General features: G+C 44.7%; 1 protein-coding gene across 3 annotated transcripts in view; it reads right to left on the reverse strand.

Annotated features, from left to right (window-relative positions):
- The window catches only part of WNK3 (WNK lysine deficient protein kinase 3), a 794746-nt gene that overhangs the window by 226715 nt on the left and 547398 nt on the right, over positions 1 to 20633 (reverse strand). For all 3 annotated transcript variants that reach the window (XM_086940176.1, XM_086940174.1, XM_086940175.1), the window contains exons 14-16: positions 2233 to 2388; positions 2096 to 2147; positions 564 to 716 (exon numbers count right to left, since the gene is read on the reverse strand). In XM_086940176.1, the coding sequence (XP_086796302.1) occupies positions 564 to 716; positions 2096 to 2147; positions 2233 to 2388 (361 nt within the window). The remainder of the gene's footprint in view (positions 1 to 563; positions 717 to 2095; positions 2148 to 2232; positions 2389 to 20633) is intronic.

The raw sequence follows: 20633 nt of genomic DNA on the forward strand, positions 1-20633 counted from the left end.
CCTATCCCCTACTTATTTAGCACGCCTCATTTAAAGTTATCTGGGGAAGACAGCTAATATTTTTCCTGAGGAAGACAGCTGTATGATAATTGGTCCGTCGAAACGCGTTGAGAATTGTGGAAGAGAATCCATCTTATAGTAAATCAAGGAGTATTCTGACTGGCACTGAATATACCTTTTGAGTATCTCCCTCGTTTTAGCTTTAGGAACTCATTTGATGAACTTTAGAGTATAATTTGTTTCCATATATTGTCTGTTTTCCCTTGATTGATATACTTTTTAATCTGTTTTTTAATTCAATTTTAATTATAAAATAAAACTGTGCATATTGAATTTATTTGTCGTTTCAGAATTTGGTTAACTATTGTATTGCTCTGAGTGTGCTTGAAGTATTGTTGTATGTTATGTCATTTTGTTTTTGTTAATGTGCCCAAAGGGAATCTCTCTTTTTTGACAAAATCTCAATAATATTATCCAATATCAGACAACTAATCCAAGGCATAGATTTTGTACATAGTAAGACACTGCAGATTCTATGCAGATTCCAACGGATGCACGCTCACCTTTGCTGGGCTGGTCTGCCAGGGTCTGCTTGTCCACAGCTCCCAGGGCTTGCCGTGAAACAGAAGAGGGAGACTGTGCATCCCGGTTCTTCATGGTTTGGTTGATAAAAAACCTCCAGCGACCAACTGGTGAAGACTGAGGCATAGCCTCGCCTGGGAAAAGGAGCGGTAAGAAAAGATGAAAACAAACATGTAGAAAATGTTTTATGGAGGCATTCAAACTACATGTCATGGAAGGTAATGCTGAAACGTAAAGTCATTCACAAATACAGAAATGAAGACTGAAGATCAGATCATGGGGCGAGGCCAACCACCGCTTACTTCACTTTTAATGCCTCAATATATTCTGCATTCTGAGTGCTTCAAATTTCGAAGCAATCTTAAAATATGGACCCTAGCCCTAACATGTGCAGAAATTAGCAGAGGCACCACTCCTGACGAAGAGTTTCATATAGAAAACCCTTGAGGCTGACGGAGAGGCTGTGCCTGTAGAAAGTTGGCAGTTCAGGATCAAGTTTGCAGCCATAAATAAAAATGTTTTTGAAGACTGAACCAGACAAATCAACTTTTCACAGACACCAGCCTACCAGAAAATCTTCATATGTCCTCATGGGGAAGCCTGCTGCTGCACAATGCTGCTGTGGAGGAACCCGTATGTACAGCAAAGCGGTGCAAGACAATTCACTTCCACAGCACTGAAAACCTGCGGGGGTACCACTTCAACTCTGCGAGAAGGAATCATTGATGTGAGGAGGGGCTCCCACATCAGCAAATGCCACCATTCAGCTTGTGATGGCGGCGTGGAGGGAGCCTACACAGGATTAATCAGTGAAATTAAGCATGTGCCATTGGATGACATCAACATATCTACGCAAACATCCTCACAAAAGAAAAGCTTGTAACTCTTATACCTATGGTAAGGCATTTCTGTATGGCACTAATTCCCTGGACATATACCAGTCCGATCCCTTTTACTGGTTTTGCTTAAAAAGAGTTCTGCTATGGCAACATCCATAACAAATGTATTTTTGTTCTTTTGCTGCTACTATTTGCCCTTTTTCTTCATCTTCTGGGATGACCAATCATAATGGTTATAATTTGTTAATTTGCCTGCAGACTCAGGGGTTTAAAAAATGATGAAAAAAGTAAAATATGAAAGATAATTTGTTGTCTTCTTTAGATTCTTTTGGTTTTTCGAGATACAAAATGAACAAGATTATCGTAGCAGACAAACACTATTACTTCCCACTGTATCATGAGTGCTGCTACTGCCCGGTCCATCAAAATTTCAAGACGGGCAGAGGAAGAAAACATAACCCCAGATAGGATACCCCTTTGCCAGGGGTGGTTAAGCAAGGGTACAAGGGTGATGAAAATGCTCCCTATTGGTCAGTGGCAGCACCCCCACAGGCACGGAACACGCAGGTTCTACACGTTTCAGCAGCAGCAGCACACCCATGTCAATATTAGTCAACACAGAAATTGGTACGCTACCTCCATCCGAAGCCACACTTGATATACGATATACTTACTGCCAGTCTGAGAGGATGCAGGATTTATCTGGATGTGCTCAGACGACCCTGCCTGAATTAAAAATGAATAGTTGAGTGAAAAGAACAGTTCATATGTTGCTCAGAAGACCCATATGCAATACAAAAGCAGCCCTTACTTGACTGCTAGTCTCAGACTTTGCAGACTCTGCCGCAGACGCAGGACGCTCCTCCACAGGAAGGCTCTGCAGAATCTCCCGTGCTTGGGCCACGATCAGTCTCAGCTCCTCTTCAAACTTCTCTTTCTCAGTTTCCAGCACAAAGTCATCCTCTACCTGCCAAGAATAAAGGGCTGGTTACAGGAAGTAGCAGCAGCACCCTGAACATGCCTCACAACGATGAGCACTCAAGGCAAGATTTTCCAACCTCAGACCACTAGTGTCTTTGTACGTAATGTGCCATCCCATTGCCATGACAGTAACTACAAGGACTCAGGGTTGACAATAAATCAATTGAAATTCAGAATTCTCTTGGGACAACCAAAAGGTTCTCACCTAACACATACATTCGTATAACTCCCAGTATCCAGTAGGCTAGAGGCACACAACTCTTGCACAAAATATTTAAAATGAGGGGGTCGCTCCCTGTTTTGATTAGTATTTTGACAATAAATCAGATAGGATTAAAAGCATGAGAAATGTAGTGCTTGCCTCGTTAAACGAGACAAGGAAAGGCAGTGGACACCTCTGCACTGGCTGCATAAACCCTGCTTTGGAACAGCCAGGGGCAAAAGGAGCATAAGTAAATATACATCAAGGCTAGCCCAGATCTCTCTAGATGGATCACCTCAAACAGCCATTCAGTTCCTGGCCCTGATAGGATCGTTTAAGGGGGCACACCCTTTCAATCCTTGGCCTCCCTGGAGGATCAATGGACATGAGGTAGTCTGCATCACTTATTCAGTCCTTCATTTTCGAGCAGGCATCAGAGATCCCATTTTAAGGGTCTGTGTCAATTCACGTTATATTCTCGGACTCGCTCTAGGGAGTGCTCGAGTGTCTGTAAATGAAAGGGTGTTCAGTTTCCGTTCAGGTTGACTTCCTATCAAGGGGAACAACTGAATTGACTGAGTTTCATGGGAATAATAATGATGGAAAGCGCATTTTTAGATTTCAGTGATAAACTTAAATACCATGCAGAGTTTGGAATACCCAGCGGGCAGTAAAAGGTTAAACCAAAGGGGCCTTGCAGTACTTACTTGTAAAGAACAGGCAGATTAGATGGGCCCTAAAAGTCCTTTGTGCCAATAAAACAGTTATTTGACTAGTGTGAAGGATCTTTTCAACTGTACATGACAAAGTTTGCATTGAAGGATCAGTAAGGAACTGGCACCTAGATAGAGTCTCTACCCGATAAGGCATGACTAAATGTAAGTCACTAGTTCATCTGACCGAGGCTTCTAGCAGCGAATTCCTTGCCTTAAAATAGATATAAAAATAAGTAACTTACCTGTAACTGCAGCTCTCCAGTATTGGTATCTTTCTTAGATTCACATGCTTGAATCTTTCCCCGTCGTCGGAGTGGGATTCCCACAGTACCATAATAAAGCAGTATTTATCACTATCAGATGCTATAAAGGCAATGAAAAAGTCAGTTTAATAGCCTACCTATGTCCTTTTTACAAAAGGACGAAACAGACGACAGCACCTTCCAAAGCACTCCCAATAGAGGCGGAGTCCCTCCGATTTTCAAGCAGAAGTGGGAATAAATAATGCAGAGCTAGAAGGGGAGCATCTTCAGGTAGGAGGATGGGGTACATGTGAATCTATGAAAGATACCAATACTGGAAAACAGCAGTTACAGGCAAGTAACTGATTTTCTTCTCCAGTATTGGATCCTTCATAGATTCACATGCTTTAATCAGAAATGCAAACTGTTACTGTATTTGTACATCTTATAGTATTAGCTCAAATAGCGAAAGGTGGGTAGAAATATATACATAACATTCACATGCAATTTCATGAAATAATAAATAAGGAAAATGCTAATTACCAGTATGCATCTGTTCTTGGCATGCAGAGCTGCAGAGCTGCACACTGTGCATAGATCGCCACCTAGTGTTGGGCCCAAATGTTTACAGTTTGCTTTTGTCCTGAAAAGTTCTTTGGAAGTCACGAGATAGGTGACTCTTTCTCTGGACCATATTGCGCATGGACATCAGCTCCATCCTCAGATTGTTTTTCGCCATTAGGGAAGTGATGGAGCTTTGCAAGAAAAGGAAGGATGTCCGTGTAAACTGTATCTTATTAAGATAATACTGGAGCAGACAAGGGTAGCCGGGGAGGCGGGTGGTCGTGTGCAACTCTGCAGCTCTACATGCCACGAACAGATGCATACTGGTAAGTAGCATTTTCAGTTAGAGGCTTGTGAGCTGTAGATTGTATAGCAGTACCCACCGTTATCGGCGACCACCCCTATCTGCTGCAGTAGTTTGAAATAATGTTTTGAGAACAGCCTGGCCCACATTAGCTTGTTGCTTGTTTTGCACATCTACACAATAGTGTTTTGTGAATGTGTGCGGTGTAGACCATGTAGCTGCTCTGCAGATGCCATCTAAGGGAATGTTACCTAAAAATGCCATTGAAGCCCTTATCTTTCTTGTAGGATGGGCTTTAGGAGGAACAGAGAACGTTCGTTTAGCTTTGTGGTAGCAAATTTGTATACATTTGACAATCCATCTAGCTATCCCAAATTTAGATATGGGATTACCCTTGTGTGGTGGTGAGAAAGGCACAAAAAATTGTTTGGACTTACGAAAAGGTTGTGTACTCTCAATGTAGTATAGCAATGCTCTTTTGACATCTAGGGTATGAAGAGCTCTTTCTGCTACTGTTTGTGGCTGCGAGAAGAAAACTGGCAGTTCCACAGATTGATTGAGGTGGAAGGGAGAAATGACTGAGTAGGAATTTTGGATTAGTACGGAAAACGACCATTCTGATGCATTTGCAAGAAAGGTTCTTGAATGGTTCGTGCTTGTAGTTCACTAACTCTCCGTAGAGAAGAAAACAAGTTGCTTACCTGTAACTTTGGTTCCCCAGTATTGGTAACTTCATAGATTCCCAAGCTTTGCATCATTCCCCGTCGTCGGAAGGGGAGCCTCGGTAAATAGAAAATACCTTAGTAGTAAGTACAAAGTGAAAAAATAGGCCTAGGCCTCATCTCATTTTGTAGCTTATCCACCTCTTTTTGTAAAAGAGACCAAATTCTTGCAGTAGCCAATCAGAGCAGCCTCACCCCATCGAACCTTCCTGAGAGAGTCTCAGAGCCTCAGATTTTCGTAGCCGTTGTGAACAGCAACATCATAGGACAATAAGGCTGAGCTTTCCCAGGGGAGGAGGGTGGGCGCATGGGAATCTATGAAAGTTACCAATACTGGGGAACCAAAGTTACAGGTAAGTAACTTGTTTTCTTGCCCCAGTATTGGAACGTTCATAGATTCCCATGCTTTGTATCAGAATAGCTAGCAGTAAAGAGAAAAGCATATTTTGTAATATGTGCACCTGAAAATGTCATACATAATTCTGATAAGAAAACCAGATACACATTTGCATCACAAAGCAAAATAATAACAAGCAATACAAAATATGCAAACAGGAAGGCGGGATAGTGAGGAAAGCTCACCGACTTATTGGAAAAGGTTCCTCAAAACCGCCTGGCCCACTGCCGCATCCTCTTTCACAGAAGAATCCAAGCAGTAGTGGCGAGTGAAGGTGTGGACACTGCTCCATGTCGCCGCTCTACATATGTCCTTGATCGGGACACCTGAGAATAGAGCCACCGATGAAGCCATTAATCTCGTAGAATGAGCACGAACTGCTCGCTGAAGTGGTTTCCCCGCTGCTTGATGGCAAAAGTGTATTGCAATGGATATCCAGCGGGAAATACAGGGTTTAGAAACTGTTTAACAACAAGGGGTGGTGATGGACAGAGTCTCTGAATTAAGCAGAATACTCTCACCCAGTCAAGAGATCAGGGCTAGATCCAACACCGTTTTTTAGCTCACTGCACCATCCCAGCTCAGAACCTGGCTATATGCAAATTAGTCTGTTCCTGTCCCAGTGCATGATGGGAACAGGGCAAACCAAACTACTCCATCAGGATTCAAGCAAGCCGGGCCGAAGACGGCTGAAATGCCAGAAACCGGTCCCCGGTAGCTTGTCTCCTTTCTGGTGAAGAATTGGCTTGGTAGTTTAGTCTGCCCTGTTCCCATGATGCACTGGGCCAGGGACAGACTGATTTGCATATAGCCAGGTTCTGAGCTGGGATGGGGCAGTGAGATAATTACGGTGATGGATCAAGCCCTGATCTTTGGACTGGGTAAGAGTGGTCTGCTCAATTCAGACACTCTGTTCATCACCACCCCCTTTTCGGAATCGGGTTTAGAAACTGGACACCCCTTCCGAGGAGCACTGAATGAAACAAAAAGCTGGGAAGATTTTCTGAATAGTCTTGTTCGCTCCAAGTAGAACTAGAGACATCTGTGAATGTCCAAAGAGTGCAAAGCCCTTTCAGCTGGCGTGGAGGGCCGCGGGAAGAAGGATTTTAAGACCACCGGCTCATTCAGATGAAATTCTGAGAGTACCTTCAGAATAAATTTAGGATTTGTCCTTAGGATGAGAACATCATTTTTGAATTGTAGAAAAGGTTCCTCAATTGTGAAAGCCTGGAGTTCACTAACTCTTCTAGCCTATGTCAGGGCCAAGAGAAGAGCCAGTTTCCATGAGAGAAACTTCAGGTCGGCCCTATGATTAGGTACAAATGGGGCCTTCATTAGATGTGACAGGACCAAATTAAGATGCCAGGCTGGTGGTGGAGGCCGGACTGGTGGAAAAACCCTGAATAAACCCTTCAGAAATTGTTTAATGATCCTTGCAGACCAAAGGGAAGGACCTGATGATGATCGTCTAAATCTAGAAATGGCCGCTAGATGTACCTTTACAGAAGAAGGAGCCAATCCAAATTTTGCAAGAGAAAGGATGTAAGGCAAGAGTTGGTGCGGTGCAGAGGTATATGGATGTAGACCTTCTCTCCGACACCAAAGGCAGAATCTCTTCCACTTAGCCCGATAGGTTTTGTTCGTACTAGGCGCTCGGGCCTGGGCCAAAATGTCTTTACATTCTCCTGAAAGATTAAAACCCTGGAACTCTCTGAACTCCGGATCCACGCTGTCAATCTTAGTGACTTCAGGTCTGGATGCAGAACCTGTCCGTGAGCCATTGTCAACAGTGACGGAACAGGGCGCAGGAGAATTGGTTGATCTTGGGAGAGGAGAAGAAGTTCTGTGTACCAAAAGTGCCTGGGCCATGCGGGTGCGATCAGAATCATTCTGCACGGTTCCGCCTTGAGCTTGCGGATCAGTCTCGGGATCAGCGGATTAGGAGGAAAGGCGTAAACAAATGCGCCGTACCAGGCAATCAAAAGCAATTTCCCCAAGGATTCCCGATGGTGAACCCTGCTTGCGTAGGACTGGCATTTGGCGTTTTGGGGAGTTGCAAACAGATCGATGGTTGGGGCTCCCCAACGTGCAAACAGTTCCTCTAGAATGGTCTGATCCAGTTCCCATTCGTGGCTGATAGTCTTTTGGCGACTCAAAGCGTCTGCTGTGGCATTGAGAGTTCCCGCCAGATGTTCCGCTGAAAGGGTGATGTTGTGTTGGATCACCCAACTTCAAAGCCTCTGTGCTTCCTTCGAAAGGGTGCAAGATCTCGTTCCGCCTTGCTTGTTTATGTAGTGCATGGCTGTGGTGTTGTCTGTACGAACCAGCACTGAACGGTTGCGGATCCTTTGAAGGAAAGCCTGTAAGGCTAGACGAATGGCCATAAGTTCCAGTAGATTGATGTGGAACTGGACTTGGACTGGGCTCCAATGACCACGGACCTTTAGTTCTTGGAGGACCGCTCCCCATCCCTCCATGGAAGCATCTGTTGTCAATACCATGGGAGATGGTGGAAGTTGGAATGGTAAACCTATTGAAAGATTGTCTTTTAGCAACCACCAGCTGCTTGCTTTCCGCATTTCCGGTGAGATGACAATCCTGTTGTCGAAGGAGCCTGTCACCTGACGCCATTGTTTGTCCAACTGTTCCTGCAGTGGACGCATTCGCAGCCTGCAGTGTGGTACCAATGGCATGCAGGATGATATCGATCCGAGAAGCGATTTGTATTTGCGAACTGACAGAAACTTCTGTGTTTGTAGAAGGCGAGCTGAAAGAATTAGCTTGGTTTGGCGCTCTTCGAAGGAAAAGCCCGGCAGCACTCCGTGTCTAGGATCGCACCCAAAAACTTCGCGGTTTTGGAGGGCCGCAAAATCGATTTCTCTCTGTTGAGCCGAAGGCCCAGTTGCTCGAACAGCTGTCTGCAGCGCGTGACTGCCCTGGATGCCTCTTGGAACGAAGGACCCTTTAGCAGCCAATCGTCCAGATAGGGGAAGGCTTCGAAAGACTGCTTTCTGAGAAAGGCTGCCACCGGAGCCAGTACCTTTGTAAAGATGAGCGGACCGGAGACCAAAAGGCAGTACTTTGAATTGAAAATGGCTCTTGCCTACTGTAAATCGAAGATATTGCCTGTGAGCTGGATGAATGGGTACATGGAAGTAAGCATCTTCCATATCTAGGGTAGCCATGTAGTCCCCTGGATTGAGAAGGCGGAGGATGTCCTGAAGAGTGATCATCCTGAAGGACAACTTGATGAGATAAGTGTTGAGCTGCCGAAGATCTAAGATCAGATGCCACTTGTCCTTCTTCCGAACCAGGAAGAACCTGGAATAGAACCCTTTCCCCTTTTGGGAGAGAGGTACAGGTTCTATTGCCCCCTTTGTTAAGAGTTGGTGGGCCTCGAGATGAAGGAGTTTCAGATGTTTGGGTGTAAAGGCGTCTGGAGCTCTCGTTGGAGGAAGATCTTGGAACTCCAACGTGTGTCCTTTCTTGATGATGTTTAGGACCCACTGGTCTGTTATGACCATCCAGTTGTTGAGGCAATGGGCAATCCTGCCCCCCACTGGTGTTAATGAGGGCACAGGAACAGAAGAAAGAGCCACCTGGCCGCTATTGTCTCTTGGTATTATCTCTCCTCTGCTGCCCTTGTCGTCCTCTCGGCGGCTGGCGAGAGAAAGAACCCCTCTGAGAATACTGGGGTTTGTATGTTTGGCCAGGTTGTGAGCTGGAAGAGTAGCGGTGCTGATTGCCGCTTCTATAGGAGGAGAATCCTCTTCCTCTTGCTCCTTTGAAGGGCACTTTGCGGTATTGTAAAGTTCCTAAGGACTTGGCCGTATCCGTATCTTTCTTTATGCCCTGTAGGGCGTCATCCACGTGTTTGCCAAATAACATCTCTCCATCGTATGGCAGATCTAGAATTTTATTTTGTACCTCCTGTCTGAACCACCTGGCTCTCAACCAACCCTGGCGTCTCAGAACTGCCGAGCCGGCTAGTGCTCGGAATGCCGTAGTTGCTATATCCATAGCGCAGTCTATTACCTTAGAAGAGGCTCGCTCTCCTTCCAGTAAGATCTTTTTGACCTCGTCCTTAGATGCATCCTTAAGTTCTTCCACGAACGGGGAGAGGTCACACCACATCTGGCGATCGTATCTCCCCAGAATCGCCAAAGCATTAGCCGCCCTAACGAGGAGGCTGGCCATTGCGGAGAATCTTTTTCCAACATTGTCCAAACGCCTGCCCTCTTTATCCAGTGGCGTCGTTAGCGGAGTGGATGGGTTTTTAGATTTACTCTGTGCGGCCTGGGAAATGACCGAGTCCGGTTTTGGTTGACCTAGTAGACATGCCGGGCTGCCATCTGGCGCCTTATATTTTTTCTCCAGTCTGGGGAGCACCGGGAGGACCGTGGCCGGATTCTGCATAGCTTTTAGGCCTTCAGACCAAACATGTTTAATGATGGGGATTGAACGTACGGATTTCCGGAATTGTTCTTTGAAATCGTACAAAAAACAATCGGACTGAACTGTGGTAACCGGAAGACCAAATCTCTTGGAAGCTTGTTCCATCAAGTTCTGAACGCCTCCGATATCTGCTGGAGGAGAGATTGCGTTATCAGGTCCTGTGACGTCTGGATCTCGAGGGTCATCCTGATTCCAGTCTACATTCTGGTCTTGGTCAGGGTCCACTTGCTGATCTACATCCGATAAGGCATTATCATCATCTGTATCGTCCTGAATGGGCACCACCTCTTGTGGATGTTCTACGGGCTCTGTGTCTCGCCCTCTTGAAGGCAAAGAGTGTCCTGCCACAGGCTGTGATAACTGAGGCGCACCTGTTGAACCTCTTGAGGAGTAGGAAATCGCCTCCGATAGTCCTGCAACATTAGTTGTAGATCAGAGATGAGAGTGGATGGCATCGCCACCATCTCCTGCCGAGATTGACGTGAAGGTTTCTGCAAAGGAACCTGCATGCTTGGCATTTCCTGTTGTTCATAATAATCCTGTGGAACATATTGTTGTTGTTCCATTTCCCCTTCCTCAGAACTGATGTCCTGAATTTTTACTTAGAAGTCAGAAGGCTATAAGCCTGGACAAAATCGCTATAAGCCTCTTCTTCAGAATCCTCATCCAGTAATAGGTTAGGAGGAAACCTTTGGACTTGCCGTGGAGATGTCATTTCCGGTGTTATTTGCCTCCTTCTACGTGAAAAAACAATTTTTTTAGTCGTCAACGACGTCGTCGACGGAGTCGTCTGCGAAGGTAGTGCCTTCAGAAACAGTTTAGTCGACGGAGGCGCCGACGAAGAAACTGTGCTCGTCGTCGAGGATTGAGTCGTCGACAGGGAGATGGTCATCGTCGACGAAGGTTGGATCGTCGACGAGATCGTCGTCGAACGCGTCGTCAGCAGCAAGGTCACCGTGTCGTCGACATGGTCGTCGTCGACGTCGAAGCGGCTCTCGTCGTCATCGTCGTCGACGTGGAGAAAGTCATTTTCGTCGACGACGAACAGGCGTCAGGAACATCGTCGACGGCGCAGGTGCCGTCGTCGACGAGGCTAATTTCACAGACAAGTCTTTCTTAATAGAAATCGTCGGCGTACCTGTGGTTTTTACCGTCGACGAACGCTGTTTCTTGTCTGAAACGACCTCCTGAGTCATAGTAGAAGGCTTTTTCACCCCTCTATCCTTGTCAGAGGGTGGTGAAGTCACAGGGACGATCTTCTTCGCTTTTTTTGAAGGATGCAACTCCTCAAGCTTTCCCTGCCTCTCCTTTTCACCGTGGTGAGGAGATTTTTGGGAAGCAGGCCTATCAGACCAATCAGAGGTCCCTGGCAAGGCCTTGACAAGGGGCTCGTCAGTAGTAGGGGGAGACCTACCCCTCTTTTTCGACCTTCTTGATGACACCATCGAAGAGGAGCCTCACTGTCAGAAGACATAAGTTCTTTGCGGTCTTTCATTTTCTGTAGCCAAGTGAGGAGACGTCCCTCTCTGTCCCTCAAGGTCTTGGTGAAGAAGGTTCTGCAAATCTTGCAGTCCGTGGCCTTATGATCCGGATACAAGCAGTATATGCAGTCTTCATGTTTGTCCTCAACAAACAACCTCTTTTTAGCGCAAGTAGCACAGGCTCTGAAAAGTGCTTTCTTCTTGTCAGACATGACGAAAAAATAGGCACAAGTTGAAGAAAATATACTAAGAATTGAAGAAAAGTGAGCAGAGCTCAATGGAGACTCCCTTGCACAACGTGCGGTAAAAAATCTGAGGCTCTGAGGCTCTCTCAGGAAGGTTCTATGGGGTGAGGCTGCTCTGATTGGCTACTGCAAGAATTTGGTCTCTTTTACAAAAAGAGGTGGATAAGCTACAAAATGAGATGAGGCCTAGGCCCATTTTTTCACTTTGCGCTTACTACTAAGGTATTTTCTATTTACCGAGACTCCCATTCTGACGACGGGGAATGATACAAAGCATGGGAATCTATGAAAGTTCTAATACTGGGGCAAGTAATAGCTACTAGGAACGCAACCTTCCATGTTAAAAATTGTAGTTCACATTTATGTAAAGGTTTGAAGGGAGGTCCAATTAGCTGTGTGAGAGCAATGTTCAAATTCCACACTTGTGAAGGTGGCATTCTGGGAGAAACTATTCTCTTAAGGCCTTCCATAAAGGCTTTAATTGCAGGCACTTTGAAGAGAGATAGATGCTGTCTGTTTTGAAGATATGCTGCTATGGCTGCAAGATGTAGTCTAATAGACGTGTAGGCTAAGTTACATCTTTGGAGGTGCAGTAAGTATCCTATGATGTGTTGAATACACATGTTTAAAGGATTAACATTGTTGTTGTGACAATATATTACAAAACGTTTCCACTTAGCTGCATAGCATGCTCTAGTGGTTGGACGTCTAGCTTCTTTTATGACATTCATGCAGTCTGGAGGAAGGTTAAGATATCCAAATTCTAGGATTTCAGGAGCCAGATCGCAAGGTTGAGCTGAGTGGGGTCCGGGTGCCTGATCTCTCCACGGTTCTGTGTTAAAAGGCGTGGAGACAGGTATAGTTTTTGGTGAGGCACTACAACAGTTGTAGCGGTGTGGTGTACCACGGCTGTGTGGCCCACGTTGGAGCAACTAGGATGAGGGTCAGAGAATGCTGCTGTAGTTTGAGTACGACTAGTTGCATGAGTGGTAGAGGTGGAAAAGCGTACGCAAATGTGTTTGACCAGTTGATCCATATCGCATTGCCTTTGGACAGTGGGTGTGGATATCTGGCGGCGAAGCTTGGGCATTTGGCGTTTTCGTGGGTGGCAAAGAGGTCTATCTGAGGTTGTCCCCACATCTGAAAGAATGGTTGAAGAACCTTCGGATGAAGTTCCCACTCGTGGATCTGTTGTGTCTGACGACTTAACAGGTCTGCTATGGTATTCTAAATTCCTGGGACATGTTGGGCTAAGAGGAATATGTTTTGAGGTATTGCCCACCGCCATATGTTCTGTGCTAGCTGAGAAAGTTGCAGGGAGTGTGTTCCTCCCTGTTTCTGTATGTAATACATGACTGTCATGTTGTCCGTGCAGACTAACACAGCTTTGTTTGATACTTGCTGTTGGAAAGCTTTAATGCTAGGAATATAGTTAGTTACTCCAGATGATTGATGTGGAGTAACTTTTGTTGCGGAGTCCACCTGCCTTGCGTGGTGTATTGCAGTAGGTGGGCCCCCCAGCCGGAGAGCGATGCGTCCGCTGTCAAGATTATTTGACGAACTGGTTCTAGGAACAGTCATCCCTTGGAAAGGTTTTTGGTGTTCCACCACTGCAGAGAGCGAAGAGTCCGACCGTCTACCAACACTAGGTCTGTTAAGTGACCTTGAGCCTATTTCCATTGACGTGATAAGCACTCTTGCAGAAGACGCATTTGAAGTCTTGCAAGGGGCACTATGAAAATGCAAGAGGCCATCATCCCTATAAGCTGCATAAACACTCGTGCTGGAAGGGAGTGTTGTGGCTGAAACTTTGTGAGAAGAGTTTGCATGCTGGCTATCCTGTCGTCTATGCAATTACCGTAGAGAATCCTGGCTACACTTGCTGTGCTGCTGCACAAAGCTGGCCAATGATCGCCATCGCTTGCTGCTTCCGATTTTACGGAATACGGACTATAGAACTTGCAGAGAGGCTTCGGACTGGTGCCTCTCAGTCTCCACGACCTGTTTGATAGCCAGAGTTGCGAAATTTATACACCAGGTAAAAATGGCACTCGACTCCCACTTAACGGCATTGTCTGCAAAGTAACTGGAAGCCTTCCGCCCCAGTTATCCAACCTGGGCTGGTTTAAAGACCCACGAAGAATCCATCTTTCGACAACAGCCCTTGGTACATGAATTGACTCTACCGAACTTTCATGTGCCTCCCCTTATCAGTTGGGAAACACTGGTACAACCTATACATTACTCCTTTTAAAAGAACTCTGCTTTGGACAGCTAATCAGGACTAATATGTTAATATTTAACCTAAAGTGACTCTCACTTTTATGTGTGGATGGGACTTGTGAGGGGGTGAGTCGGGACGTTCATAAAGCTTCTTTTTTTTTTTTTTTATCTTATACTGTAAAGATTTTAAGTAATCATGCAGTTTATTAATAAAATTGTCAAATTGCTGGCTATCCTTACTGGAGTGGGATAGGCTAGCGTTGTTGAGGTGTTTATTGTGGCACCGAGGTACTGTTGTACCTTGGATGGTTGTAGATGAGACTTGGTGTGGTTTATTGTGAACCCCAAGTTGTGGAGCAGTTGGATCGTGGCGTGAGTGTGTTCCACACTGTCAAGCTGCTCCAATCACTTCGCAGAGGCAGTATTGATGCAAGTCCCAATCACCCTCTAACCAGTGTCTCCGCTTCTAAGAGCAAAGAACACCAGCCAAAGGGAAAGGGGAAGTGGAAGAAAAAGGAGACACCTTGAATTCTTCTGCTACACTCACTGGCAGCTGGACGCTAAAACTTCTCTCCACTGCCCAGTTGTAAGCCTAATGCACAGAATGGGGAAAAGAATAAACAACAACCCACCTTTTCTTACTACACTATATGACATAATAAAGCTTATCCTACCAGTGGTGTTGAAGGCAATGGCAACTCTTCATGTAAATGTGTTATGTTCAGCAGGAAGCTTTCTGTCTGTAAGATAAGGAAGGCTACATTAATAGATAGATATACCTAATTTTCTATGGACTCTTGTATCTGCTATTCTCATTATTCTGTACCTGAAAGACCTCCTACTCTTGACTTGAAAGGGTTCTTAAGTATCCAATAGTTCTCCTAGTAGAAAATGCAGTCTTTAGTCCTTGAATTCCGTAAGGCGCGCAAAAAGGTAAAGGGAAGGAGCAAGGGGGAGGTAAGAATGGGTAAAGCGCAAGTAGGAAGGTACTATAGGACTATTACGCTGCTGGGAAAGACAAACGCTGCAGTTGTAATCAAGCTTTCTCTTGATGCAAAGTTCAGCTCCTAACATGAAACGCTCCTTCCTCGAAAGCTGCTCAAAGAAAGTGTCCACTCACTGACAGAAGCGTTTCTCCAGCAGTTGTCTCTCAGGTTACAGAACTCAGCACACTGAAGAGTTGCGCAGTGACGTCTAAGTACTCTTAAATAACAGAGTTCACTTACGGAAGACTGTTCACTCGTTGTCCACCGCTGTACTAACTTAAGGTTCTGAAACACGAACCTGGAACCAAAACGGAATGACTGGAATTCTAAATATAGTTCTATGTGAAGGTGGAGGACGCCTTCGTGACTAACTGAGGAAATTTTATATTAATTGGAAACCTGAAGCTCCCGTCAGAATAACAACGAAGAGCCTCAGAATTCCACTGCGGTTTCTCTGAAATCTTTGTTGAAGTGTGCAGTTACTTACTCGCGCGCTTCCCAGGAACACTAGCCAGATTCCACTGCTGAGAAACTAGAGCCACCGCGGCAGCCATCTTGGGAAGGGGAATGATTTACCAACAACCAAGGGGAGCTATGTACAAGATTGCTAGAGGTCTAACCTAACCTTGGCAGGGAAACCAAACATTTACCTGATTGGTTTTAAAGGTAGTGCAAGACCTCATCCTTCGTTTGGGAATAATTACAATGGCAATGCTAAGGTTCCTGACAGTACCCCCTCTCAATGACCGATTCATCGGTCCTGGTTTGTGGGGTTTTTGTGTGTGAAATCTCTTAATCAAATGTGGTGCATGAATGTTAGCAACTGGTTCCCAAGATCTATCTTCTGGGCCGTAACCTTTCCAGTCCACCAAATAGTGTAGTTTTCCTTTTTTCAACTTTGAATCTAGAATTTCTTTGACTTCATACTCAGACTTGCCCTGAATATCTAAAGGTTCCGGAGGTTTACTCAATCGCACCTGTTGCTTAACCTTTTTCAATAAGGACACACTTTGAATGGTGAATGCCTATCTTAGCTGGCAATTTTAGTCTTACATTCACAGGACCCAAAACCTTCTCAACAGTATAAGGACCCACAAACCTAGGTTGAAATTTTCTATTCCCTTTTAAATGAAGATTCTTAGTAGAAAGCCAAACTCTATCTCCCTTCAGAAGTTGTGGAGCTGACTGTCTATGTCGGTCTGCAAATTTCTTATAAGAGAGTTTAGCTTTAATCAAATTTTGTTCTTCAGATTTATGAAGAGAAGTGATTTTAGAAATCAAATTCTTGACTGCAGGTACCACCAAATCTTCTTGAGTAACAAAGGAATTTGGATGGCGGCCGAAATTCAAGTAAAAGGGAGAGTAGCCCGTAGAAACACTCTTAGCGTTGTTGCAAGCAAACTCGGCCATCCACAATCGATCTGCCCATTCACCACCCTGATCAATGAGAAACAAACGGAGTCAATGCTCTAACTCCTGATTTATTCTCTCCGTCTGACCATCAGATTCAGGGTGATAACTGGTAGATAATCTACTCTCAATTCCCAAACCTTTAAGAAAGGCTTTCCAAAAATGTGAGATAAACTGGGGGCCATGATCTGACACCACAATCTTTGGAACTCCATGCATCTTGACTATGTTTTCACTGAAAACTCGGGCTAACTCAGGAGAGGTAGGGGTTCCATTAAGGGGAATAAAGTGACTCATCTTAGTGAAAGTATCCACAATCACCAAAATGGTGTTAAACCCCTTACTGACTGGCAAGTCTACAATGTGATCCATGGAAATTGTGTGCCACGGATGGGTAGGAGTGGGAAGTGGTTGTTAAAATCCCTGTGGAGCCTGCCTACTTGGTTTTCTTCGTGCGCACAACTCACAAGACTGCACATACTGTTTGACTTGAGAGGATAACCCAGGCCACCAAAAGTAACGTTGCACCAAATCAAGAGTCTTGGAAACTCCTTTATGACCAGCTAAAGGATGATAATGACAGCTTTGTAACGCCTTCTGTTGGAGAGTGGACGTGGGAAGGTACAAAGCCTCCTTGTAGTAAGGTAATTGCTGATGACAACGTCTTTCTTCTCCAAGCAACACCCACTTCTGAATTTCTTCCAGAGTCAAACTTTTCCGCACTTCTTCTTGAAAACGGTCTATGGAAAGAGTACAAATAATCTTGGTCTCTGGAATGATTGGTTGTGAATCGACAGCATGTTCACGATCTTCTGTATTCAAATGGGATAATACATCAGCTTTCCCATTCTTAGTGCCTGGATGATAAGTGATAACAAAATCAAAATCGGCAAAATATAAGGACCAACGTAATTGCCACGGAGTTAAAGTCTTGGCCGTCTTTAGAAACTGCAAATTTTTATGATCCGTGAATACCGTCACCGTGTGTTTGGCTCCCAACAAATAATGTCTCCAATCTTCAAAAGCGTCTTTCACAGCCAATAGTTCTTTTTCAGTAATTGTGTAATTCAGTTCGGCTGGATTCAGTTTCCTTGAACAGTAAGCTACCGGCTGAAGTTGCCCAGTTTGCTGATGACGCTGAGAAAGGACTCCTCCAATTGCTTGATCAGAAGCGTCTGCTTCCACGAAAAAGGGTTCTTCAGGATCCGCATGTAACAGAATAGGAGCAGACACAAATTTCTTTTTCAAATCCAGAAAGGCCTTTTCTGCTTCTAGATTCCACTCGAACTGGACTCCTTTTTTCAACAGTCGAGAAATGGGAGCAATTAACTGAGAGAATCCTTGGATAAAGCGCCTGTAAAAATTGGTGAAACCCAAAAATCTTTGTATCTCCTTAATCTTATGAGGAGTTGGCCAATCCTCCACTGCTAACACCTTTCCTGGGTCCATAGTGATTCCCTGAGAAGAAATGACAAATCCCAAGAATTCCACTCTGCTCACATGGAAGACACATTTTTCCAACTTGACGAACAAATGATGAGATCTTAGTCTTTCCAACACCAAACGTACATGTTGGAGATGGTCTTGTAAGTTCTTGGAGAAAATCAAAATATCATCCAAATAAATTATGGCAATGTTGTCAATCAAGTCACCAATGATGTCATTTATGAAGTGTTGAAACACCGCAGGTGCATTGCACAAACCGAAAGGCATCACACAGTATTCAAAAAGGCCGAACTTGGTACGGAGAGCTGTTTTCCACTCGTGCCCTTCTTTCATACAATTAAGGTGGTAAGCACCTCGCAAATCCAGATTGGTAAATATCTGAGCCTCCTTAACTTGATCCAACAAAACCGAAATTAACGGTAAAGGGCATCTGTTCTTGATAGTCACTTGATTCAAAGCACGGTAGTCAATACACGTTCTTAGGCTCCCCTCTTGCTTCTTAGGGATAAAAAATAAGGGAGAGGATACCGGCGATTGAGATGGTCTAATAAAACCGTTAGCCAGAAAACGATCCAAATACTCTTTAAGGTGTTCATTCTCTGCTTCTGTAAGAGCATAAATCCGACTACACGGAAGAACTGCCCCAGGCACCAAGTCAATAGTGCAATCGTAGGAACGATGGGGTGGTAACACCTCAGCTTCTTGTTCACTAAAGACAGCCTCAAGATCTCGGTACTCAGGAGGGATTTCTCCAGAAGAAATAACCCCAATAGATTGCCCTCCAAACGAAAGCAAGGATGCCTGAGAGGGTTCTTCCAAAACTTCTTTAGGACCATATCAATGTTCCAAGCAAAATTTTGATTGCATACTGATTGTTCGGTTCTCACAGTCGATGATCGGATTGAGAGTGATTAGCCAAGGTAACCCTAAAATCAATTGAAATTGTGGTGCATCAATTAGATTGAATTGTAAAATTTCCCAATGACCATCAGATTGAGTCAACATTAATTCCTCTGTATGACTGGTGATGGGCCGGAAGTCAAATTCGTTCCATCCACTGCACGTACTGGTTCCTGTCTTTCTTTTCTGATAGCATGGATTCCCATACGACGGGCGTATTTGATGTCACAAAAATTGCCTGTGGCCCCAGAGTCCAACATTATGGCCACTCCAGAAATTTGATGTTCCAGAAACTTTAAGGTCATATGAAGAATCACATGTGGAGACATAGTCTGAAGAGTGTTTAAAATCTGATGAGGTTCTGGAGCCGTCTCATTCTACTTCACCACCAGAGCGACTCCGCCTACTGATGGCTTGTCTCGTTTCCCTTCAATAATGGTGACTTGGGTCGCTTAGTCCATTCCTTCACAAAATGTCCGGAGCCACCACAGTATAGACACAACCTTTTCAATCGTCTTTGTTCCTTTTCCTCTTTACTTAAGGGACGTCTAACTGCTCCAATCTGCATTGGTTCACTGTCATTATTTCCAACAGTTCCTTTCTCAGATCGTGTCCGATCAAAACGAGGAAAACTGACTTTCCAATCTTTTCTCTTCTCTCCTTTGCGTTCAGAACTAAGGAAATCCAATTCTAACACCAAATTCACCAACGCAGATAATTGTGTAGGACTTTTCGGAACTTGAGCTAAAGTGTCTTTGATCTCATCCCTCAGACCTCTGTAAAACAGTGCTGCTCTCTTTTCTTCAGGCCAGTTGGTTTCCAGAGTGAGTTTATTGAATTGAGTGAGATAAGTTATGAGATCCTTAGAACCCTGACGTAACTCTAACAACTCATTATCGGTAGCCTGGGAAATCCTTCTCCTGTCAAAAATTCTAAGAAATTCATTCTTAAATCGAGCAAAATCACTCAGAAGGGGATCATCTGCACTAATCAATGGCATTGCCCAATTAGCTGCATCGCCACCAAGATAAGATAGAATAAAGGCCACCCTGGACTGAGCATTGGGAAAGAGTGTGGGACGGCACATAAAATGTAAGGAGCATTGCGTTAAGAAAAGTTGTGCCTTTTGGGGATCCCCAGTAAATCTTTCTGGAGCTGCCAACAGAATTAAAGGGGACACTGAATGTATTACCTGTGCAACTGCCTTAGGATCAGGGCTTGGGTTACTGGTACTAGGAATTGACGTACTCTGAACTGGATTTCCCATAGCTAATCCATCTACCTTCTGAGCTAATGTCCTAGTCTCAAGACGGGACGCAACCAATTCTTGTTTCAACCCTTGATTCTCCTCACGAACTGCAACTATCTCTCTTTGGATTCCCTCTAGGATGTTTCCCAAGGCCTTCAAATCCATTCCCTCAGCCATACTGCCCGGGCGAAGTAAAATACGTGGGCACTTCAATCTGTCAAGCTGCTCCAAGCACTTCGCAGAGGCAGTATCGATGCAAGTCCTAATCGCCCTCTAACCAGTGTCTCCGCTTCTAAGAACAAAAAACACCAGCCAAAGGGAAAGGGGAAGTGGAAGAAAAAGAAGAGACACCTTGAATTCTTCTGCTACACTCACTGGCTGCTGGACGCTAAAACTTCTCTCCGCTGCCCAGTTGTAAGCCTAATGCACAGAATGGGGAAAAGAATAAACAACAACCCACCTTTTCTTACTACACTCTATATGACATAATAAAGCTTATTCTACCAGTGGTGTTCAAGGCAATGGCAACTCTTCATGTAAATGTGTTATGTTCAGCAGGAAGCTTTCTGTCTGTAAGATAAGGAAGGCTACATTAATAGATATACCTAATTTTCTATGGACTCTTGTATCTGCTATTCTCATTATTCTGTACCTGAAAGACCTCCTACTCTGGACTTGAAAGGATTCTT

Source organism: Lissotriton vulgaris, chromosome 10 (assembly GCF_964263255.1).
Source record: "Lissotriton vulgaris chromosome 10, aLisVul1.2, whole genome shotgun sequence".
NCBI classification, from domain to species: Eukaryota; Metazoa; Chordata; class Amphibia; order Caudata; family Salamandridae; genus Lissotriton; species Lissotriton vulgaris.